The sequence below is a fragment of the Triticum dicoccoides genome, chromosome 1A (genome assembly GCF_002162155.2).
Source record: "Triticum dicoccoides isolate Atlit2015 ecotype Zavitan chromosome 1A, WEW_v2.0, whole genome shotgun sequence".
NCBI classification, from domain to species: Eukaryota; Viridiplantae; Streptophyta; class Magnoliopsida; order Poales; family Poaceae; genus Triticum; species Triticum dicoccoides.
Genome location: NC_041380.1, coordinates 377,321,748 through 377,347,454, shown reverse-complemented (window position 1 = coordinate 377,347,454; position 25,707 = coordinate 377,321,748). Strand labels below are relative to the sequence as shown.

At 47.1% G+C, this 25,707-nt stretch overlaps 1 protein-coding gene across 7 annotated transcripts; it reads right to left on the bottom strand.

Moving 5' to 3' along the window:
• Positions 1-4,787: 4,787 nt before the first annotated feature.
• LOC119274400 (pentatricopeptide repeat-containing protein At3g02330, mitochondrial-like) lies at positions 4,788-25,236 on the bottom strand. 7 transcript variants are annotated; one of them, XM_037555097.1, is made up of 7 exons: positions 22,197-25,236; positions 21,935-22,125; positions 6,837-7,347; positions 6,356-6,427; positions 6,165-6,240; positions 5,764-5,868; positions 4,788-5,412 (listed from the first exon to the last, which is right to left on the bottom strand). In XM_037555097.1, exon 1 carries the CDS (start codon positions 25,085-25,087, stop codon positions 22,505-22,507), a length of 2,583 nt encoding a protein of 860 aa, XP_037410994.1. In that variant the 5' UTR covers positions 25,088-25,236; the 3' UTR covers positions 4,788-5,412; positions 5,764-5,868; positions 6,165-6,240; positions 6,356-6,427; positions 6,837-7,347; positions 21,935-22,125; positions 22,197-22,504. The 7 variants fall into 7 exon arrangements, with proteins under 7 accessions (XP_037410994.1, XP_037411007.1, XP_037411023.1 ...); XM_037555110.1 differs by lacking the exon at positions 5,764-5,868 and having other exon boundaries at positions 22,197-22,437; positions 22,517-25,236; XM_037555126.1 differs by lacking the exon at positions 5,764-5,868 and having other exon boundaries at positions 6,837-6,925.
• Positions 25,237-25,707: the final 471 nt, after the last annotated feature.

The following is a 25,707-nucleotide window of genomic DNA, read 5'->3' as shown; positions in this document are numbered from 1 at the left end:
TTAGCATGTCCACATACACATCAGCAGAATGGTTCAGTCGAACGTAAGCATCGTCATATTGTTGAAGCTGGTCTTACTCTTTTGGCCCATGCATCTGTTCCGTTTCGGTTTTGGAGTGATGCTTTCACCACTGCATGCTTTCTCATCAACCGTACTCCTACTCGTGTTTTAAACATGAAGACTCCCATTGAGGTTCTCCTTAATGAACAACCTGATTATACCTTTCTCAAGGTATTTGGGTGTGCTTGCTGGCCGCATCTTCGTCCATATAACAAGCGCAAGCTTGAGTTTCGTTCTAAGAAGTGTGTTTTCCTTGGCTATAGCTCTCTTCATAAAGGTTACAAATGTCTTCATGTTCCCACTAATCGTGTCTATATATCTCGGGACGTCGTGTTTGATGAGCATGTTTTTCCCTTTGCCAACCTTCCTGTGTCCACTGTCGAACCACCATCCTTGCATTCATCCTCTGTTGCTTCTGACCAATTTGATGATGTTGCATACTCTCCTTTGTTGTTACCTAACCATGGTGCAGGAACCGGACGTGGAGCTCGTTTGGAGCTGTTGGAGGATTCACCATCATCATCGTCGTCTTCTGGTGGGCACGTCGATTGCCCTATGTTGCATGGCATCGATTCGCGTGCCCATGCATGGTCACCCGACGAGCCCGTCGCGCCGAGCATCTCCACTGCTCGGTCTGCTACGCCAGTGATCGCCGAGTCTCCAGCGGCTCGGCCTTTTTCACCAGCGGCCGCCGAGTCGCCCGTGGCTCGGCCCGTCACGCCGTCTTCGCCCGCGGCTCGGGTCCTCACGTCGCCTTCATCAGCGGATCGGCCCGCGACACCGGCCGCGCCACGGCCCACTATGCCGAGCTCGCCATCGGCCCGGTCTGGGATGCCGGAGTCGCCAGCTGCTTCGTCTGCTCTGCCGGTTTCGCCGGTGGGCCGGCCTTCTTCGCCGACTGAGTCCGAGGCTACCATGTCTGGCTCCTCGTCACCGGCTGACTCATCAACGTCGCCGTCCTCCAGCCCGTTGCAGGCTGCTCCGTCGACCTCGGTGGTTCCTGTGTCTCGACCACATACACGCAGTCGCAGTGGCATTTTCAAACCTAAGGAACGTACGGATGGTACGGTTGCTTGGTTGGCTGCTTGTTTGGCTGCTGCTGTTGCGGATCCATCTTCTGAGCCTCGCTCATATCAGGCTGCCCTGCGCATTCCACATTGGCGAGAGGCTATGGAGCAGGAGTTTCATGCTCTTCTTCGTAACAAGACATGGACTCTCGTTCCTCCACCACCACGGGTAAATGTTATTGACTCAAAATGGGTATTCAAAGTGAAGAAGCATTCGGATGGATCTATTGAGCGTTACAAAGCGCGACTTGTTGCTCGCGGTTTTCGGCAGCGTCATGGTCTTGACTATGAGGACACCTTCAGTCCTGTCGTCAAGCCTACCACTATTCGGCTTCTTCTCTCCATTGCTGTTTCTCGTGGTTGGTCACTTCGTCAACTTGATGTGCAGAATGCCTTTCTACATGGATTTTTGGAGGAAGAGGTTTATATGAAACAGCCGCCTGGTTTCTCTGATCCTGATCGTCCTGACTATATCTGTCGTCTTTCCAAAGCACTATATGGTTTGAAGCAAGCTCCTCGTGCCTGGCATGCCCGCCTTGCCTCTGCCCTTCGTGCTCATGGGTTTGTGCCGTCCACTGCTGACACTTCATTATTTCTTCTACAGAAGCCAGAAGTCACTATGTATCTTTTGGTATATGTCGATGATATTATCCTTGTCAGCTCTTCTCAGTATGCTGCTGATGCTCTTGTCTGCTCTCTTGGTGCTGATTTTGCGGTCAAAGATCTTGGGAAGCTTCACTACTTTCTTGGAGTTGAGGTCACGTCTCGTGCTACTGGTCTTGTCCTTACGCAGAAGAAGTACTCCTTGGAGTTGTTACAAAAAGCCGGCATGCTGAAGTGCAAACCGACCACCACACCCATGTCGTCTACCGACAAGATAACAGCTGTTGATGGTGAGCTTTTGTCTCCTGCGGATGCCACAGAGTACAGAAGCATTTTTGGTGGACTTCAGTACTTGACGATCACGAGACCAGATATCTCTTATGCTGTTAACAGGGTTTGTCAGTATCTTCAGGCTCCCAGAGATACTCATTGGGCTGCTGTTAAACGTATTCTTCGTTATGTTCAGTTCACTCTGACTTTTGGTATGCATATTCGGCCGACTTCCTCTCGGGTCCTTTCGGCCTTCTCTGATGCAGATTGGGCTGGTAGCCCAGATGACAGGCGATCCACGGGGGGTTATGCAGTATTCTTTGGCTCTAATTTGATCGCCTGGAGTGCTCGGAAACAGGCTACTGTGTCACGTAGCAGTACTGAAGCTGAGTACAAGGCTGTGGCTAATGCTACTGCAGAGATTATTTGGGTGTAGTCTTTGCTTCAGGAGTTGGGTTTGTCTCAACCACAGCCTCCTATTCTTTGGTGTGATAACATCGGTGCTACATACCTTTCTGCAAATCCAGTATTTCATGCCCGAACGAAACACATTGAAGTTGACTATCACTTTGTACGGGAACGTGTATCACGGAAGCAACTCCAGATCAAGTTTATCTCGTCTAAGGATCAACTTGCAGACATCTTCACTAAGCCTTTACCACTGCCACAGTTTAAGGCTTGTAGGCGCAATCTTACCCTTCTCAGTTCTTTAGAAAGTGGCTAAGATTAAGGGAGGGTGTTAGACTATGTATAACTTCTGTACCTATGTACGTATTGTAACACAACCATTATATATAATGAGATAAGCCACCCCTAGAGGGTTGTGCTGGTTCCCAAAACTTATTGTCTTACAGGGCTTATCGCGAACCACGGCCGTGGACGGCGCCACCGCCCACTGCTGCTCTCGTCTCATCTCATCGGGCACCCGTTTGTGTGGACGCGGCCTTCACAAATCGTCCTACGTGGCAGGTCCATTGTGCTCCGATTGTTTACTGATTTAGTCCGCATCGGTCCTGATCTGGACACGTCAAGCGCCTCGCGTCCATCGCCATTCCGGATAACCACCAGTGCCTTGCACGTACGCAACGAATGGACTGGCCCAGCTCAATCAATAGTTCTTTGGTAGGGCCACGCCGCGAAAGGCATGTGCTTACCAAACAAGGGTCGGCTCACACGCCTGGTTTTGGTCCGGAGAGAGAGAACAAATTCTCTCGACTCTCTTTGTCTGGTGCAAACCGCTGGTGAGTTGCACTCGCATGGGTGCTCGCGGTTTCGTGCGCCCCTCCTCCTACTGCATGCCCTACGCCTACGGTCTTGTCAAATGGATGACACATTAATGCCAGCCAATCATGCTAATCCCATCATGATTGCCGTGGTCCATGGGTTTATGTCTTATCATGATTCTGGACGACGGGTCCCCCGATTCAACGAGAATAGACAAATTGGCGCGAAAGTGACCCGACTCTAACAGTTCTGATATCCCACCCGAATGCTAAATTGGTTTCGTCTCTCCGTTGAGACGTCACCGGCTTAAGCAGTTTCTACCAGCACCTTGTGTTTCACTGGTTCCTGTGCGCACAGCACACAATAAGATGCCGATGCGCGTAAACTATCTGAGGACAACTGACCCGGTGAGAAGTGGGATTGCTCGAGACAACTTCTTGACGCAGCACTGGCATTGCAACGCGGCCGGCAAGCAGTACGTGGCGTAGCAGTAGCACCGTGGGTTGTGGCCGTCAGAATATAACTATCAGCACCTACATATCAATAAATAGTATTTGACCTTGACTTGGTCGGCGCTAGCACTTATCCCTCCGGTTCTGACTCGACATCGCGCACACGGCAGCGGAATCCCGCGTCAGCCACTGATGAATCCCAACGGCCTTCCCTCCAACCACAGCGGCACCACCGGCGCCCGGTTCTGGACTGGCAGTGGTTGCACTTGCACTTGCGACAGTACCACGAGCCCCGGGCCGGCTGTGTGATCTGACCTGGTCAGTCGACCGAACCTTAAACAAGCCCGTTGACACGACGCGCAGTTAAGGCCCAAGCCACTACCTGAATCCCGAATCTCCCGTGCATTCAACATGCTCTGACTTTGCAAATGAGGATGCATGGGGGTGGAGGCCTGCCGCTTCCTGGCGGAGGTTGATTACCCTCGAACTTGATCACTTGGTGCCACTGCCCACCGGGCACCGGCACCGGCACCAGTTTTCCATTTCCCATTCTTTTCTCTGGACGCAGTAGGTTTCGCTTCTTCTCCCTTGGGCTCCAAGCTTTGCACGGCGGCGGAGGACACGTTTTCCCTCGGCTCCCATATCGGCCTGCTGCATGCGCTGCAGCGTGGCGTCCTGTGCTGGCGGCACTGTGGACTGCGGCGGGTCAGTTGACGCTGCGGTTCGCATGTCCACTTCGTGGCCGTGGGTCGCTTGCTTGCATTCGTCTGCAAGGGAGGCAGCCTGCCCTCCCTGCCACCGATGACATCGACACAGGTGCGGAGACACGTAGTGTACTCTGCTCTCGGAAGCGGTACCCCTGTGAAGCATCAACTCTTTCAGAGAATCAAGCAAAGCTTTACTGGGAGCTCTCAACTACTCCCTCCGTTATGAATTACTTGTCTTGGATTTGTCTAGATACGGAGGTATCTAGCACTAAAATGAGTCTAGATACATCCGTATCTAGACAAATCCAAGACAAGTAATTCGGAACGGAGGAAGTATATATTACTCCGTTCTCAAATATAAGTCTTTCTAGAAATTCCTACAAGTGACTACATTCGAAACAAAATGAGTGAATCTACGTTCTAAAATATGTCTACATACATCCGTTTGTTGTAGTCCATTTAAAATGTCTAAAAAGACTTATATTTAGGAACGGAGGAAGTAAAACATAAACCATGTAATTGGTACTCCCTCAGTTCCATAATAAATGTGACGGATGGAGTAGCATGCATTACGGTCATTCTCCAGTTGATTCAGTAGTGAATCTAGCGAGCTTTCTGTGCAGCAGTTTCTTTTTATCCTTTTTGGCAGCAAATGGACTTCATTAACTAGCAAGCAGGGTTGCGTCATGAACCAAGACTGGTACTACAAGAAAATCTGGTGGATCCTGTAGCCAGGAACTGCTCCTGTTTGCCCCCTACCTCCCTCAGCTGATCACAAATGGAAAGCAGAATCAACATTCAGCTTGGTAGACCTTGCCAGAGCTTATGTGCCACTGTTAGTGAGCGTCCTTGTAGCTTTCCTGCTCGTTTCTTGTTAGTTGTAACCGCCTGACTGATCATTGCTCGGCGGGGGCTTTTCAATAGTCCGCAACACGCATCAACATTTTCCTCCACTTTACCTGCATCGGCAGAACCTTCAAAATCACTGCTACTCTCCATCTTGAAGTTCTGTCACAAAAAGGGGGAAACCTGAAAGAAAGGTGGAAAACATGTGGCCCTGGGCCATGTAAGCTACACCGGCGAGAAGGGCAAGTGAAGGCCAAGTCATTCGAAAGGCAAAGTGCATGATTGTTTGTCAAACATCAGGATTAGTAGTAATTATAGCAGACTAAGTATCTAGACTCTAGAGTGATGTTTGAGACACTGAATGCAGGCATGCAACTAAATTTCAATCACTGAAATATCTACCCCGGCATAAGTATGAGGCGCCTGATATCTACTACTAGATGATACCCTGTGCGTTGTTACTGGAAAGGGTTGCAATATATTTCAATGATATTCAGTTGTCTTAGCACTGCATATATGAAGAATCATCCTCACCAATGTTGAAGTAACACATTATCTATAGAAGTTGTCTATGAAAGGGAGCTATGTTCCGTTAGGAACTTGGAATCGATACAAATAACCTCCATGATTAATTTGAACCTGCATTAATGGCAAAATGGCCATCTTTAAATTGCAACTATGTATGACAAAAAATGTGGAAAGGACTTAATAACTGCAATCATATGTATCTGATGGAAATATTATAACAAAACTAAGTGAAATGTTTTTTTAGTCAAACTAACTGAATCTTGTTTCGGCTGTGAAACATGACGTATCGCAAAGCATGGGAACAACTGTGCTAAACACTAAATTTTCACAGAGCATCTCCAACAAATTAGTGGAAAAAATCATCAATTTAGTTATGGCGTCTCACTAACAAATGATGGATGAGTTACCTTTGTCATATCAGACAGATAACTATCCTTGACCATCAGTGTTAATTGCATCTGAAGTGCTTGGGAAGTGTTCCCTCTGCATGGATACAAACCAATCATAAATTTAGTTGTGAAACCAATAGTAGATCAAGAAATTATAGGGTGTGAACATGGTGCGGACAACAAACAAATCACTAAAATTCAAAGCTAACCTCGGCTTCGTAACTGGTTCTTCTTGGATAAGCAAACAACTGAGTGTATATATTGATTTCTATTGCCACACTCTGCAAAGAATAAATAAGTGTAAGAAAAGTCGCCTAATGGAAAATAGCGTGCATTTTGCTAGTAGATGAAGGGAACAAAGAAAAACAATATCGCATACATGAATGATCACAAAATAGATGGGCGCAAAATAATTTATTATGCCTTCTCCATATGGGCAGGATGCAGCATACAAGAAGAAATGTATACAAATGCAAAACCAAGATCTCTTAGGGCAATTAACAACAATATGTCAAACTATTAATAGAGAAAAGGAAGCACATATATGTACTGCATGAATAACGTATTCATGAAATAGCAGGTAAATTCTAAAATATTTAAGATATGCAGATGTTCAATTATGATGCTTCTATATCTATCATAAACTTTGCAAAGGCATAACAATCGACGGATTGAAGTTGTGGCACTTACATAATAACCTGTTGGGAAGAGCACTTGTGTCCTAAGCTTGTTCAATGGAGCAATTTCCAAACATGTATACTATTAGAAACATCATAGTTCTAAAGTCAGAGGAAGGGAACGGCACATCAGTCAATATAACGCAAAATAACTGGCAACAAAGGCAGTAAAGTGGAAAGGTCTAATTGTGAACGAGACAAAATTAAGTCTTGGTAGGCATCTTGCCATTACACAAAGCTTGTTCAATGGAGCAATTTGCAAACTTGTATACTATTAGAAACATCATAGTTCTAAAGTCAGAGGAAGGGAACGGCACATCAGTCAATATAACGCAAAATAATTGGCAGCAAAGGCAATAAAGTGGAAAGGTCTGTGAACAAAACAAAATTAAGTCTTGGCTGCTTGCGGTATTTCCTCAGCGCCTTCATCAGGTGTGATAATTGTGAACCAAGTTTACAACATTCTAATGCTATCTTGGTATCCATAGCCCATGAAATTCTTTGTTCATAACGCCAGCCATTTCCTGCATGTTATGATCATGCAAGAATTAGTTTTACTATGAGAGTAAAATGTAAGTAACAACAAATGCTTCGGGGGAGCAAAGTTTTTTGAAGTATAGCTGATGCTTTATACTTATATGTGCAGATCTCATTTTATGTAGATGACACTTTGAAGATAGTCACCATTACGGTGTAGATCTCACAGCAATAGGGAACATAATCTGGCTTTTACCAGTAGATGTTCATATTCCTATTACCTTGTGTCACATCACATTTTAGAAAATCACTTTGAAGGTAGTCATCTGTCAAATGACTAGATGTAGACCTCACGGCAATAGTGGATAGTCGGCGATTTGATGTAGTAGATCACACTGTTACCTTTTGATTGCTAATAAAATATTTGAGGTGGTCACATCGATTCGCAAGTTTGGGAGAGCACTCGAAGATAGTCATTTTACCAAAAGAAAATAAAAAGGCAAAATGTAGATCTTTCAGCAATGAGGATAATCTGCAAAATGCAGAGGATGCCTCAATTACCTTGTGGTCCCAAACTTTGAATTGTAAAATAATAATATTGTTGTACTTAAGAATTACATGTTCTAAAAAGATGTTGAGCAATCATATAGAATATGTATACATAGTCTGAAACTTTATTCTAGACAATACATGGTCTAAAATATGAACTTACAATACAGTACACAGCTGAACATAATTTAAAGACAAACCAGAGGTTCTAAACACAATAAAATAACACCTCTGAAATAAATAGAACGGGCTACTCTGCAATATACGGGTAATATGGGCTCTTTTCTGATGAAACGCCACAGCACCAGCAGCCTCCTTTTTTTCGGTTATTAACCTGCAGGCCGAAGTAACCTGGGCTGAGGCCCTTTAGGCCATTCGGCCCACATGTCTGTTCGGGTGAGAGGAGGGGCGAGTTGGGCTGGCCCAACACCGACAGAAGAAGGGCACGAGCGAGGGTTTCCCCTTCTCGCTGCCACTCCGGATCCCCTCTCTGTTCGACCGGGTGCCATGCACTGCCGCTCACCAACCCTCCCCTGCCGGTGTCGTGTCGTCTTCAAAGGGGCCAGGGTGGGCCCTACGCTGCACCACGGCCTCCTCCGCTGCTGCTCGCCCCAAGGGCGCCGGTGAGGCCGAGGGCGTCCAGCGACCACGTGCCCCGAAGGGTTGCACGGTGCTGCTCCATGGCCGTGCCGAGGTGGCGCAATATCTAGCGGGCTTCCGGTGGTGGCGTGGGAGGTAGAGGCGGCGCCGGAGGAGGTGGTGTCGCCGGTGATGGAGGTGGTGCCGTCGTTGACGAGCCCTCGCCTTCCACTTCGACGTCTTCAACCTTGATGACCATCTTCAAGTCGGGGATGACAGTGTAGCCACCGGTTTCCGCTGCTGCCAGCGTCGGGAACGGAAGATCCGGGACGGGGCCGTATCCAGGAGGAAGTGCTTCGGCAGTTCGTCTGTCGGCGTCAGCGACGGCAGCCGTGGAGGCGGCGGTGGAGCGCCCACACACTTTCGGCTAAAACCGTGCTCACGAGGACAGAGGCAGCGGCGCAAGGTCGCAGTTGAAATTCTCCTCTTCTCCCAGAAACAGTGCTGACGGACCTACAAGCAGCCAATCCATCGGATGGATGGGAAAAGACGATGGTGGAGTTGCCGGTATGACGTGGTTGACGGCGATAGCCGGAGCCAATGGCCCGGCATGGTGCAGTGCAAGTACGTCGTGGTTGACAGCCACAACTGGAGCAGAAGGACCAACCTGGTGCACCATTGGTTCATGCCCACGGAGTGGGTGGGTTGCCGTGGCGTGCATACCCACGCACGGCGATGGTTCTGGCGACGAGTGCCACTGTTTGGACCAGGAGCATAACGGCGACATGCAGCATTGCGGTGGCGCTGGGTGCGAAGAAAGCGACGACTTTCTTTCTAGATGAAGGGGCAAAAGCAAAAGCTAGTGACGGCAGGTCCTTTCCTGACATGATTCTTACCTTTCTCCTTTCTTCCCCGTGATGTCAGTCTCGGCAAAGATAGTGTGATAACGTGTGAAAAGTAAAAGTGAATGATTGAACTCTTGTGATTCTTTATTGACTCCAAACTATTTATACAAGAGACAATTACAAGTTTGTCAGAGTAATTCTAACCGAAAGTAGTGGTTGCTAAAGTGTGAGACAAAATGGCTGCAATTAGAAGTTGGTAATATGTGAGAGAGATTACAACTGCTAATGGAAGTTAAGGATTACAATGTCCATTCCTAATTAGCACATGGTAATTAGTAATTTAACACATGATCTAATCCTATTCCTAACAGGTATTAACATGTGCTAATTAGGAACTGACATAGTAATCCCTATTCGTAACAGGTATTAACATGTGCTAATTAGGAACTGACATTGTAATCCCTAACTGTCATTAGCAGTTGTAATCTCTCTCACATATTAGCAACTGCAATTGTCATTTTGTCTCACACTCTAGCAACCGATTCTTGCGGTTAGATTTCCTCTCACAATATTGTAACCGGCTCGGGTATAAATAGTTTGGAATCAATGAGAATCAATTACTTGTAGCAATCACTTTTACTTTCTACACGTTATCAGTAAATGCTCTGTCCAAAGAGCAATCACGGGAAAGAGAGGAAAAAGGTGAGAACCATGGCAGGAAAGGACCTGTCGTCACTGGCTTTTGCTTTTGCCCGCTTCATCCAGAAGAAAGTCGTCACATTCCTCGCATCCAGCGCCACCGTAATGTTGCACGTCGCCATCATGCTCCTGGTCCAAGCAGTGGCTCTCGTCGCCGCATCTTCGCCAGAACCGTCGCCATGCATGGGTATGCACGCCACGGCAACCCACCCCCTTCATGGGCATGAACCAAGGGTGCAGCAGGCTGGTCCTTCCGCTCCGGCCGCGGCTGTCAACCACGACGTACCTGCATTGTGCAATGCCAGGCCTTCGTCTCTGGCCATCGCCGTCGACCACGTCGTATCAGCAACTCCATCTGCTTTTGCCATCCATCTGATGGATTGGCTGCTTGCAGGTCCGTCAGCACCGTTTCTGGGAGAAGAGGAGAACTTCAACTACGACCTTGCGCCACCGCATCTGCCCCCGTACTGCCTGGAGCACGGTTTTGGACCATGCCCAAAGTGTGCCGGCACTCAACAGCCGCCTCCACGGCTGCCGTCGCTGACGCCAACGGACGAACTGTCAGAGCACTTCCTCCCTCCTGGATACGGGCCCGTCCTGGATCTTTCGTCCCCGACGCCGGCAGCAACGAAAACCAGCGGCTACACCATCATCTCCTACCTGAACATGGCCATCAAGGTTGAAGACATGGAGGTGGAAGACGAGGGCTCGTCGACGACGCCACCACCTCCAACACCGGCGACACTACCTCCTTCAGCGCCGCCTCTACCTCCTACGCCACCGCTAGAAGCCCGACAGATCTTGCGCCGCTTCGTCGCGACCAGGGAGCAGCAACGCGTAGCCGTCCGGGGCGCGTGGTCATTGGACGCCCTCGACCTCACCGGCGCCCCCAAGGCGAGCAACAGTGGAGGAGGCTGTGGTGCAGCGCGGGGCCCGCCCCGCCCCCCCTTGAAGATGGCATGACATAGGCAGGGAGGGCCGACGAGCAGCAGTGCTTGGCACACGGCCGAACATAGAGGGGACCGGGAGTGGTGGCAACCAGGGGAAACCCTCGCCCGTGCCCTCCCTATCCCTCCTTCTGTCAGTGTTGGGCCAATCCAACTCGCACCTCTCTCACCCAAACTGGCCTACAGGCCAATAACCAAAAAAATAAAAGGTTGTTGGTGTTGTGGCTTTTCATCAGAATGAGCCCATGGTATCCGTACATTGCAGAGTAGACCGGTCTATTTATTTCAGAGTGATATTTTATTGTATTTAGAACCTCTGTTTATCTGTAAATTATATTCAGTCATGTATAGTATTGTAAGTTGATATTTTTAGACCATGTATTGTCTAGAATAAGTTTCAGACTATGTATAACATATTCTATATGATTGCTTCAACATCTTTTTAGAATATGTAATTCTTAAGAACAACAATTTTTATTTACAATTCAAAGTGTGCTATCACAAGGTAAGTGAGGCATCTACTGCACTTTGCAGATTGTTCTCATTGCTGAAAGATTTACATTTTGCCTTTTTCTTTTGTTTTGGCAAAATGACTATCTTCGAGTGCTCTCCCTAACTTGCGAATTGATGTGACTACCTCAAATATTTTACTAACAATGTGATCTACTGCATCAAATTGCAGACTATCCACTATTGCTCTGAGGTCTACATCTAGTCATTTGACAAATGATTATCTTCAAAGTGATTTTCTAAAATATAGTGACACAAGGTAATAGAAATATGAACATCTACTGGTAAAAGCCAGATTATGTTCTCTATTGTTGTGAGATCTACACCGTAACGGCGACTATATTCAAAGTGTCATCTACATTAAAAAAAAGAGGTCTGCACATATAAGTATAAAAGCATCAGCTATACTTCAAAACTTTGCTCCTCCAAAGAATTTATAGTTACTTATATTTTACTCTCATAGTAAAACTAATTCATGCATGATCATAACATGCAGGAAATGGTTGGCGTCATGAATAGAGAATTTCATGAACTTAAGCTAGATGGTAGTAATTATTTATCATGGGCTATGGATACCAAGATAACATTAGAATGTCGTAAACTTGGTTCCACAATTATCACACCTGCTGAAGGCACTGAGGAAATACCACAAGCAGCCAAATATGCAGCATCAAGTTTTATAAGGCGTTAACTCCATCGAAATTTAAAAACAAAATATTTAATGGAGGAAGACCACTTGCTTTATGGAACTCTCTCAAGGAGAGATATGACCAACAAAGAGCAGTTATGCTGCGAGAAGTCCAAAGAGAATGATCCCTCATAAGGCTCCAAGATTTCAAATCCATGGCAGTTATAACTCTGCAGTTCAAAAGCTTAACTCTAAACTAAGGTTTTGCAATCAAGCAATTTCCAAACCAGATCTTATTGAGAAGACCTTCTGCACTTTCCACCCCTCGATGAGTGCTACAACGGTAGTACTGTGAACAAAAATACAAAAAGTATTATGAGCTCATATACACTTTACTTCAGGCCAAGAAACATGATGAGCTTCTCAAGAAGAATCATCAGCCACACCCAGCGGGGCTCGCTAACACTTAGTTTACCAAAATGTATGGGGGCAACTAAAAGAATTTCAAGAAATTCAACAGAAAGTGGGAAAGGAACAACAAGCATAAAATCTTTGGTCAATCTAAAGGTAAAGGTCAGTTCAAGAAAGATGAACAAAATACCAACTCCGAGATTTGTCGAAGGTGTGGATGTGCTAACCATCATACTAGCAATTGCCGTACTCCCAAGCATCTAGCGGATTTATACCTCAAATTCACCAGGAAAGGCAAACAAGTCCATGGAAAAGTTGAAGCTCACTTCAACGCTTTACAACAAGAAGAGAACCTTGAAACTAGCACTTCTCAAAGCGCTCCTCGGGAAACAAGGCAGAAGGATGAAAATTTTCTTGATGTCGGCAACATGATGGTGGAATACACCCAAGACACATATGAAGATCTAATATAATCTCCACATCACTTATTTGATATTATCAGCTATTTTATATTGTAATGATGGATGTTCTAATATATATAACTCTAAGTAGAATAAAGTCCTACGGACCAATCATATTATGTAATTCAGACATAATGTCGTATTTATATTTGTAACTGTAATATGAATACTTTGTATGTATTATATGTGAGTAATATGAATAAAATTTCATCCTAAAATATTCTCTCACTCTTTATAGACTTTATGGGAAGACAATCCAATGGAAGAACTACGTTCGTTGGACAGTTGTATCACTAACACAATACTAAGGGAAACAAAATATTTCCAAACTCTAAGAGAATAGGAAATATTATGACCATCACCGGTCGCAAACTCGCAATGCATCAATTATTGGTTCAGGACGAGCCACACTCATTCTACCTATGGGTACTATCATTTTTATTGAGGATGCACTCTTGTATCCTGAATCTACACGTACCCTTCTAAGTTTCAAAGACATCCGATCAAATAATTTCCATCTGGCAACAATCTCTGGGAATAATACTAAATATTTGCTTTTAACAAAAAGCAATGGGTCTGAAAAACCAATTCTTGAGAAATTCTCCTCACTTTCATCTGGATTGTATTACAGTTATATAAAACCCATACCACATGTTGCGTAAAAAATAATTTTTCACCCCCGGCCGCAAGCAGCCAGCCACAGGCAGCCACTTAACTTCACGCCAGCTCGGCACGGGCGCTCTGCCTCCACGGCCAAGGCCAAGAACGCCGCGCCGCCCACCGCCGAACGCCGCACGCTGGTTCAGATGCTGCGCACATTGGGCATCATCGGAATCGACCAGGCGATCACACCAGAAGCGATGCGTGCTTATGATGCCGTGTTCGCCGCACCGATCCCCAACACCGTCCTTGCGGCCATCGCGGCGCTCGTCGGACGAGAGCTCCCTGCCGATCCTTCCAAAGCGCCTATCACCATTGTGATCGCTGGCAGCCTGATCGAGGCTTAACCAAGCGCCTGCTCCTCCCGCGTCAATCATTTCTTTATGGATCACGGCCCAAAAATCATCATTTGGAACGTGCGCGGTTTAAACGCTCGTGCTAGGCGTACCGCCGTCCCTTCGCTGATTGTATCCACGGACGCGTCTATCGTCTGCCTCCAGGAAACTAAGATGGAGTTTATCTACTTGTCTACTGTCCTCGAGACCCTGGGCTCGGACTTTGATGACTATACCTACCTGCCTGCGATCGGCACCCGCGGCGGCATCTTGCTGGCTTGGAAGCGACACGAGGTGACCATCACCAACCCTGAGTTCACCACGAACACGCTGTCCGCCCAGGTTTCGTGCCCCTCCGGCGTGCCCATCCCTTGGTGGCTCACCATCGTCTACAGTCCGCAACATGACCACGACAAGATCACGTTCCTCTAGGAAATCCGCGATGTCCACGCCAGCTGTGATGGCCCTTGGATGCTATGCGGAGATTTCAACCTTATCTATCGCGACGAGGATAAGAACAATGGGAACCTCAACCGACACATGATGGGGCGCTTCCACCGTGTCATCAACGACCTTGCTCTCAAGGAAGTCTACCTCAACGGTCGACGATACACCTGGTCGAATGAGCAGACCCCCCTGACCTTGGTTCACCTCGATCGCGTCCTCTGCACTACTGATTGGGAATAGCAACACGGCAAATGCCACCTCCGATGCTTGGCCTCGGCCGTCTCTGATCATAGCCCTCTCTACCTTGACTGCTCACCCCTACCCTCCGCGCAACGGCGCTTCCGCTTCGAGGACTATTGGGCACGCATCGCCGGCTTCCAAGACGTAGTTGCGGTCGCCTGGAACTCGGTTGACGACGTCGACCCCTTCCGCCGCATCGTGCGGCGCATGCAGGCCACAGCGCGCAGACTCACGAGCTGGAGCGCACACATTGTGGGTAACATCCGAGACCAGTTGGCGATCTCTCGCGAGCTGCTGCTACGCTTCGACTCTGCCCAGGAGCTCCAGCAGCTGACGCCCCACGAGGACTGGCTCCGCAGGCAGATCAAGCTCCCCTACCTCAGCCTCGCTTCGCTGGAACGCACCCTGGCTCGACAGCGCATGCGTATTGCGGCCCTCAAGGACGGCGATGCGAACACGTCCTTCCATCGCCAATGCACCTACCGCAAGCAGAAGAACCGGATTCACACCCTGATGGTTGATGGCGCCGTGCTGACTGATCCCGACGACATGGCCGCGGCGACCTTCGCGCACTTCGACTCCCTTCTTGGGACTGATAGAACCCGTGATTGCGCCCTCGACCTTCAGCACCTCATCGAGCCTGCCAACCTTGATGACCTTGATGCTCTCTTCACCGAAGACGAGATTTGGCGGTGAAGCGCTTGCCAGCGCGCAAGGCACCCGGACCGGATGGCTTCACCGCGGAGTTCCTGCGCTCCTGCTGGCCTGTCATCAAACACGACCTCGTCTGCGTCTTCCAGCAGCTCTACGTGCTTCGGGGACGCGGATTCAGCTGCCTAAACCAGGCGCTGCTTACGCTGATCCCCAAGCGCGCCGACGTGGCCAGCCTGGGCGACTATAGGCCGATCAGCCTAATCCACCTCGTGGCCAAGATCTTTGCGAAGGTGTTGTCCCTTCGCCTTGCGCCCAAGTTGAACGACCTGGTCAGCCCCATCCAGAACGCATTCATCCCCGGACGCAACCTCCACGACAATTTCATGCTGGTGCGGCAATCGGCACAGCTACTTCACCATCTGGGCGCCCCGCGCATCCTCCTGAAGCTCGACCTTGCGCGGGCCTTCGACTCCATGTCATGGCCGTTCCTCTTCGAGACTCTGCGCCGCTACGGGTTTAGCGATCGCTTCCCTGGCTGGATCGCTATACTCCTGTCCTCCGCGAGCACCAAGATCCTCCTGAATGGGATTCCAGGACTGGCGATCTGGCACCGCTGTGGGCTGCGCCAAGGCGATCCCGTCTCGCCGCAGCTCTTCGTGCTTGCCGTCGACACGCTGGGACGCCTCTTTCACCGTGTTGCCGAGCTCAACGTCCTGCAACAGCTACACCCTCGCCGCGCGATCCCGATCATCTCCCTGTACACGGATGATGTCATCCTCTTCTGCCACCCCTCGGCTGGCGACACGCTCGCTGTCCGTGAGATCCTGCAGCTCTTTGGCTGAGCGTCAGGCCTATGGGTCAATTTCCAGAAGAGCACCGCCACTACGATCCACTGCGAGGACGAGATCGGCCTGGCCGTTGCGGCCCTAGGTTGCCCGCTCGCAGAGTTCCCCATCACCTACCTGGGAATCCCCCTCACCCTTCGACGCCCAACTCCAACCCCTCGTCGACAAAACTGTCGGGAAGCTGCCCACCTGGAAAGCCCACCTCATGAACAAAGCCGGACGCCTCGCCTTTGTCAAAGCCGTGCTAAGCACGATCCCCATACACCAACTCCTGGTGCTCGCGCCCCCAAAGAAGATCATCAAGCTCCTGGAGAAAATTCAGCGAGGATTCCTTTGGACTGGCCGCACTGAAACACACGGTGGCAACTGCCATGTTAATTGGCGACGAGTCTGCCGCCCCACCCGCCTTGGTGGTCTCGGCATACATGACCTGGAGCGCACTGGCTTGGCCTTGCGCACCAGATGGCTTTGGCTTGCCCGCACCGATGACAACAGAGCTTGGACTGGTCTAGATCTGCAGTTCACTAGCGAGGAACGCGCCTTCTTCGCATCCACCACCATGATCATTAGCAATGGCCAGCGCGCGCTGTTCTGGGAGGACCATTGGCTCAATGGGCGCTCCATCCCGGAGATCGCGCCCCAACTGTACGCCACCATCCCCAAACACCGCCGCAAAAACAAAACGGTGGCGGACGGCCTACAGGCGCACATATGGGCTTCAGACATCCACGGCATCCTTAGCATCCAAGAGATTAGTTAGTACTTGCTAACCTGGCGTGCAATCGAGTCCATCACCCTCTCTTTCGAGCTAGACTGCCTGCAATGGACGTGGAACGCGTCAGGAACATACACAACGCAGTCTGCCTACCTTGCCACTTTCCAAGGCTCGACCCACTGCCCCGCATGGAAGCTCACATGGAAGAGCTGGGCCCCCCACGCGTGAAGTTCTTTCACTGGCTCACTAACCTGGGACGTTGCTGGACAGCCGACCGCCTTGCTCGCCGTGGGCTGCCGCACCCAGCCCGCTGCCCGTTTTCTATCAAGTGCCCGAATTGATTCATCACATGCTCCTGGCATGCCCCTTCTCCAAGTTGTTGTGGCACGAAATCCTTTCCTAGTTGCGTCTTACATGCAACGCGCCGGATGGCGAGGACTCCCTGGTCGAATGGTGGCGCCCGGCACGACAGGCCACGCCCAAACCGATGCAAAAAGGCCTCTCCACCGCGACCCTGCTGATCCCTTGGATGACCTGGAAGCATCGCAACGAATGTGTCTTTGACGCAGCAACCCCATCGGCAAACACCCTGAGCGTGAGGATCAAGGACGAAGCTGCGCTTTGGGCGACCGTGGGCGCACGAGGATTGCGTGACATCCTCTCACCAACGTGGGACGTCCATTGATTTCTCTCTCATTTTGCCTGTAACCCTACCTCTTAGGAGGTTGTAACAAACTCTCTTCCTTTTCAATACAATGAAACGCAAGTCTTCTGTGTATCCTCAAAAAAGACCTTGATAAATTCAAGACTTGGCATGATCTCCTTGGTCATCCTGGCATAGGGATGATGAGAAAAATTATTGACAATTCTATTGGTCACAGCCTTCCAACTAAAAGATTCCCAAAATCATCAGATTTTGTGTGCACCACATGTACAACTGAAAAAATAATTATAAAACCATCTTATCTTAAAGTAAAAAATGAGTCACTTAATTTCCTTGAACGCATTGAAGGAGATATATACTATCAGGACCTTTTAGGTATTTCATGGTAGTCATAGATGCATCTACTAATGGTCACACGTGTGTCTATTATCCACACAAAATCATGCCTTTGCCAAGTTAATTGCTCAATTGTTAAATTAGAGCAAATCATCCTGAAAATAGGATAAAAACAATTCGAATGGATAATGCCGCTGAATTTTCTTCACGTGCACTCAATGACTATTGCACGACTATGGGCATTCATTTAGAGCATTATGTGCCTTATGCTCATACTCAAAATGGATTGGCTAAATCTCTCATCAAAAGAGTAAAATTAATTGCTCGACCACTATTACGGAATTGTAATTTATCAACATCTTGTTGGGCACATGCGGTGTTGCACGCCACAAATCAGATACAAATCGGCCCAACTGCATATCACACAACCTCCCCACTACAACCAGTACATGGTACTCAGCCAATTTTTCCCATCTGCAAAAATTCAGTTGCGCAGCATACGTACCGATATCACCACCGCAGTGCACATCCATGGGCCCTTCACAGAATACTAGGGATCTATGTGGGTTATAATTTTCCGTTGATTATAAAAATATCTTGAGCCTCTTACAGGACCTGTTTACTGCCCGTTACGCTGATTCTATTTTTGATGAGGATAATTTCCCGACATTAGGGGGAGAATCAAAGCACAAAGAATGTCAGGAATGTAACAGGCATTCAGTCCTTACATCCACATACTAAAGAATCTGAAACTGAAGTTCAGAGGATTATAGATTTGCAACACATTGCAAATAACCTGCCAGATGCATTTACTGGCCATAAAGGTGACACTAAATCACATATTCCCGCTGTTAATGCACCAGAACGAGTGGAGCTACCAAGTAAAACCACTCAAACCCCAAATGAGAGTAAGAGGGGGAGAAATCTGGTTAACCGGAATATAGCTTCTCAAAAGCCTCCGCGAAAACATAGGAAATCAAATCCTCTACCAGTAAATGCAATTCAACCCCAAGTCGAAGGACACCAACTAGATGCTCAACATCTAGAACCTAGCACAAATGCACATAGAGTCTGAAGGTATAAATGATAAAACCCCAAAAACATAACTGTTGGGACATCGGAACACCATGACTCTATTGTTGTGGGAAATCACATAGAGTCTGAAGGTATAAAGGAAATTTCCATAAACTATATACACTCATGAGAATCATACAACAGAGAGACTACAATTGTCGACATATACTTCGCCTCTAAAATTGCTGAAACCCTTCAACTGGACCCAGAACCAAAGTCCGTAAAGGAATGCCTCAAGCGCCCCGATTGGCCTAAATGGAAGGAAGCAATTGAGGCAGAACTGCACTTGCTCAACAAAGAAAAGTATTTTCCTCAGTAATACCTACTCCTCAGAATGTCTTCCCCGTGGAAGCAAAATAGGTTTTTGTTCGAAAAAAGGAATGGAAACAATGAGGTGGTGAGATACAAAGCGAGACTTGTAGCACAAGGGTTCACGCAGAGACCCGAAATCGATGACAATGATACATACTCTCCTGTCATGAGTGGAATAACGTTTGATACTTAATACCTTTGGCAGTACAAATGAATTTCTCTATGCAGTTAATGGACGTAATGACTGCGTACTTATATGGGTAGAATATGGTATAACCGATTGAGTGAGTTCCTTATTCATAAAGGTTACTCAAATAATGATGATTGCCCTTGTGTATTTATAAAGAAGTCCTCACATGGATTTTGTACCATCTCTGTGTACATTGATGACCTTAATATCATTGGAAGTACACCTGATATAGACAAAGAACGCAATCATCTAATGACGGAATTTGAGATGAAGGATTTGGGAAAGACCAGATTCTGCTTAGGCTTACAGCTTGAGCACCTTCCCTCAGGAATATTAGTATACCAACATGCTTATACTCAAAAGGCTTTGGAAAATTCGATATGGATAAATCATATCCATCCAAAACACCCATGGTTGTCAGATCCCTTGATATGAATAAAGATCCTTTTAGACCCCGGGATGATGACGAAGAGATATTAGGACCTGAGTTCCCGTATCTCAGTACCACTTGTGCGCTAATGTACCTTGCAAATTGCACCAGGCCTGATACTGCATTTGCGGTAAATTTACTAGCTAGACATAGTGCTGCTCCAACAAAACATCATTGGACAGGGGTGAAAAATATCCTTAGATATTTACATGGCACAAAAGATCTTGGCTTATTCTATCAGAAGAAACAAGATATGACTATGGTAGGTTATATAGACACTGGTTATCTATCTAATCCTCACAACGTCAAGTCACAGACAGGTTTCGTATTCTTACATGGTGGAACTGCTTTTTCATGGAAGTCAACAAAACACTCTCGTAGCAACTTCCACTAATCATTCTGAAATTATCGCATTATTTGAAGCATCATGAGAATGTGTATGGCTTCACAGGATGATTAACCACATTCAAACTTCATGTGGTGTTGGTTCATTAGGATCACCAACTATTATCTATGAAGACAATGCAGCTTGCATTGCTCAAATGCAAATGGGTTATATAAATAGTAATATCACAAAACACATTTCTCCCAAGGTGTTCTTTCCTCATGAATTACAGAAAGATGGAGAAATTGATATTTTGCAAACCAAATCATGTGACAATCTAGCAGATTTGTTCACAAAGTCTTTACGAAATTCAACATTCCAGAAGTGTATTCACGAAATTGGTATGAGACGTTTTCAAGATTTGCAAATTTCAGGGGGAGAAAACTCATAGAACTATAACCCATTAATTATCATCAGATAATAAATATTGTGCTCTTTTCCTTTATGAGTTTTTCCATCAGGTTTCTCATAAAAGGTTTTCAATGAGGCAATATAAACTATACCATATCGTTTTCTCCTTATGTTTTTCCCATTGGGTTTTAAAGGAGTTTTCTATGGTGTATCTATTACTCATATTTTTCCCACAGGGCTTTTGGGGGGCATTCTAAAATTGTACAAATGATTCTCAAGCTAGATGAAAAATATACAAGAAGCTCTATATGATGAAATATACAACAAGCTCTAGATGATGGATACTTCTAGAAGATGTGCGATCCAAGGGGGGTGTTAGGAATAGGGCTAGATCACGTGCTAAATTACTAATTAACAGGTGTTGATTAGGAACTAACATAGTAATCCTTAACTGCCATTAGCAGTTGTAATCTCTCACATATTAGCAACTGCTAATTGCAGTTGCCATTTTATCTCACACTAGCAACCGCTTCTTGCGGTTAGATTTCCTCTCACAATATTGTAACTGCCTTGTATAAATAGTTTGGAACCAATAAGAATCAATTAGTTCTTGCAATCACTTTTACTTTATACAAATGGAACGCTGCACATTAAGATATGCTGACGTGGCGGATTGCTGATGTGGATAGGCTGCATGTCGAGATAAATAGGATAGTCGGGATGAATCTCTTAGGTATATAGGATTCTTATTATTCAGTTTCTTTTACAAACTGCCAAACAGATTGGTTTTCATGGTGCGGGCTTGCATGTATCTGACAACCAATATATGAATGTAAGCTACTCTGTTTAACTTCATTTAGATTGATGAAACTTCTACGCTCCATGAAACTCTATATTGGTACTGTGAGTGTCAACTCATTTAGTCATATTTTTCTCGTGTAACTTCTGCAAATTCCCAATTAGAGCATTCATGGTAAAACAACTCTCAGGAAGGTGGGACATCTCCATGAAGGTTTTGGTAACTTCATGTTTTACACGTCTACTTTTGGAGTAAACATGCACATCTTGTGCTAAGAGTACCTAGAAAGCTAGAATGTAACAAATATAATATGAAATTTGGAGACTACTATGGAAATACCTATGAGCTATGATATAATATGAAATTTGGGATATGACAGAAGGGTTGCGGCAAGAGTTCACTATAATATGCTACTGGCAGTCCAGCACTACCACACAACGGAAATACCAATGATACCATACTGAACAGCAAGAACCAAACTCGTTTTAGTAACCAATGTAGTACTTCAATTTGTATGAACACTCAGCAATGATAGGAAATACAGATGCACTAAACCGGATAAAATTACCTCTCTTCAGTACATTTAGCACTGGACAATGCTTGCAAGACCTTTGCATCTTCTGGAAAGTTTGACTTCCCTTGTTATAATCCCAAGCTTCTTGTCAAAGCGTCTGGTGCACAAGCATGTCAAATACTATCCTCGGATTCTGCTTTAGAGAAACTGTATGACAAATAACCTCGCTCAACCTAATCAGAAAGCTGAAACATGGCATCAGCAGCAGCAAATTATAATTGTGCAGAAAGGAAAACAGGGCTGCATTTGCACTTACTCTTCTGCTGCATTTGGTCAAGTGCCTTTATACAAGCCTGTACCAGCATAAATGGCGGAAACAATCACAATTGCCAAGTCTGTCATATATATAGCAAAATATGTGCACCAGTTTGTCTTCCAACGTTGGTGAATTTCATACACTCATGAGATCAACAAAACCATTTTACGGTACAGTGACATGCCAGGGAAAACAGCCTCAGAGTTCTGCCTGAGCATCTTTTGCAGTATCACTGTCTCAGCTGCAGGGGAGATTAAGTTTAGAGCTTTGTAATAAAATAGTAGATTGGAACCTCAATACAGGACTGACTAGCCACCAACCATTCCAAGTAAATCATCTTGCTCGGATGCACTGCCCTCTTCGTCAACCTCAGCAAAAGAAGATGAATCAGGGTCATATCCAGACAGTTTCATCTCATCAATCAAATCATGCAGCATGTCATACAGCTCCCTCGATCTCGGATGGACGTTATCTCCTACAAGGAATCCATGCATCTCATTTTGCACCTCAATCCAGCTACAGCCAGGTTCCTTCTTAAGCCTTCCGTGCTTCATTAACCTTCTTGTCCTAGAAACATCAGCCCATTTCCCTGATTCTGCATATACATTTGACAGAAGAATATAAACTGAAGAATCCTCAGGATCCAGTAGTAGAACATTGCCGGCAGCAAGTTCAGCCACCTCAACATCCCGATGGATCTTGCAAACGCTTAGGAGAGTCTTCCAGATGACTGCATCCGCTTCAAAAGGCATGGTGCCAATAAGCTTCAGAGCTTCCTGTGGTCCCTTTGACCGTCCTAGTATATCTACCATGCAAGCAAAGTGCTCCAGTTGTGGTTCCAGTTTGTAGCGGGTGGTCATCTGATGGAAGTAACAACATCCATCATCCAGCAGACCAACATGGCTGCAAGCCCGGAGCACAGCAATGAAAGTTGCATGGTTCGGAATCACATCCTCCCTTTGCATCCTATCAAACATCTTGAGTGCTTCTGCTCCTTGACCATGCAGCGCATAGCCGCATATCATAGCATTCCATGACACAAAATCCCGTTTCTGTGCCTTCTCAAACATTAGCAGTGAGTCTTGCATGTACCCACACTTGGCGTACATGTCTATAAGGGTGCTGGATATATATTCATCTACCAGCATTTCTTGCTTAATTATCTGACCATGGATCTGCTTCCCGATCTCAATGGTAGCTAGGTTAGCACAAGTGTCAAGAACTGTAGCATAGGTGAAATGATCAGGCTTAAGTCCAATATCTAACATCTGTGAGAAGATTTTCTGGGCATCCTCACTCTGTTTGTTCAGTGAAAATCCTGACATGATGGCATTCCATGAAACAAGTTCTTGCTTCCCAATTCTGTCATGGAGTTTCTGAGCATCTGTCATCATACCACATTTGCAGTACATGTCAACAACAGTGCTAGCTACAAAAGCATCTGAACCAAGTCCTGACTTGATAACCTTGTCATGTACCATCAATCCAAACTCCAAAGATTGTAAAGTTGCACAAGCCTTAAGGACACTACCATATGTGAAATCATCGGGTTCCATACCAAAGCGCAGCATCTCATTAAAATGAACTACGGTGTCCTCATAGCGCCCATTTTGCTCAAGAGCAGCAATAATAGCATTCCAAGAGATTGAATCTCGTTCCTCCATATCCTGGAAGATAAAGTACGCTTCTACCAATGCTTTGCACTTCCCATACAGATCAAGAATTGCATTTCTGACACAGATGTCCGTCTCAAAACCTGATTTCATTGCTAAGCAGTGGACTTGTAGGCCTTTTAAATACCCCTTAATCTCTGCACAAGCACTGAAGACACCCGATAAACTGACTGCATCAAAACCAATGCCTGACCTGGTCATGAACTGAAACAGTTCCAAGGCCTCATTTGCAAGCCCTGCGCGCGCAAGCCCAACCATCATGGCATTGCATGTTTGTACTGTATGGCTGGGCAACCCAAAGAATGCCCTTTTAGCATCCACCAAGCTATTAGCCTTAGCATAAACATCCACAATAGCTGTCCCAACAATACGGTCAGTATTGAAGTTATGCTTTATGGCATGTGCGTGTAACTGCTTACCAGTGCTCAGACATGATTTTGCTGCGCAAGATCTAAAGACACTGGCATAAGCCGGCTGGCTCACCCCCATCCCTGACCTCTGCATCTCCATGAACAGCTCCAACCCACGAGTGTACTGCTCATTGTGAACGCACCCAGCAAGGGCTGCGCCCCACGAGACCCAGTTCCTCTCGGGCATTCCATAAAAGAAGAACAATGCGTTATCCAAACTGCTGCACTTGCCATACATGTCCACGAGAGCACTCCCAGTCCGGACATCAATATCCAATCCTGCCTTCACCGCCAGCGCGTGGATTTGAACACCGAGTGCCAAGTCATCCAGAGCACCGCACGACTTCAGAAGGACAGCAAACGTTGTCCGGTCGGAGGCAACACCAGAGCGAGCCATCTCCAGAAACAGGGCCACCGACTCGCTATGCATGCCATGCTGACAATAGCTTGAGACCAGCGTGTTCCATGACACGACATCCGGATTCGGCATTGCATCGAACAGTGATACAGCGGTCGCTATGTCCCCGGAGTGCGAATACGCGGTGAGCATGGTGTTCCACGACACGGTGTCCCTGTGGGGCATCGCGTCGAACACCCTGCGAGCGTACGAGGCGTCCGCGCAGCGGGCGTACATCTGCAGGAGGCAGTTCGAGACGAAGGATGTCGGGAGGAACCCGGACACTAGCATGCGCGCGTGCGCGGCGCGCCCGGCGTCGAGGGCAGCGCGGCCGCCGCGGGCGCAAAACTGGAAGAGGTGGGAGAACGTAGAGTTGGCCGGAGCCGCCAACGCGGGAGGCGCCCGTGACATCGGGACTCGGGGAGAGCGCGGTGCGAGAGGTGGAGCTCATGTGCTAATGGCTGGAAGGGAGGCGTCGGGTGGAGGAGTGGTGGAACCGTGGAAGCGGCCATTGCCGCGCTGCGCCATTAGCACGAACGCGGAGAAAGAAGCTGATCTTGTCCGATTTACCCGCTCCCGCTCAACCTCCCCGGAACGCTCTTTTATCTAAGCACGTGCTCTTATCTTACCTCGAGGTTCTACATTTTGCATATGAAAATGAAAAAAATGTGAGTATATGCTTTTTTTAAGTGGAAATGTGAGTGTATGCTGCAACATGAAAATATTCGGATTTTATCAGAGTAAGTACAGGAAATACCTTTTTTTAAGAACAAAGGCGCTTTAGACTAAGACCCTTATACAACACTAACATGTCCAGCAAGCAGCAACATAAAACGAACGAACGAAGCGATACATACCCGTAGGCGGATACATAGTGGCGCAGCGCTAGCCATACTATGGCGAAACAGTAAAGGCTATCGAGGTAGCAAGGGGCGGCACCGTGCCGGTGATGTCCCCTATGTTGACCGTCGCATCTCGGTGCACCTTGCTCACGCCCTTGAGACGAGTTCCTGCACTCGTCCTCTATCTTG

Excerpts from the sequence above, each read along its gene's own strand:
- LOC119274400 (XM_037555097.1), bottom strand. The coding sequence starts at position 25,087 with ATGTCACGGGCGCCTCCCGCGTTGGCGGCTCCGGCCAACTCTACGTTC.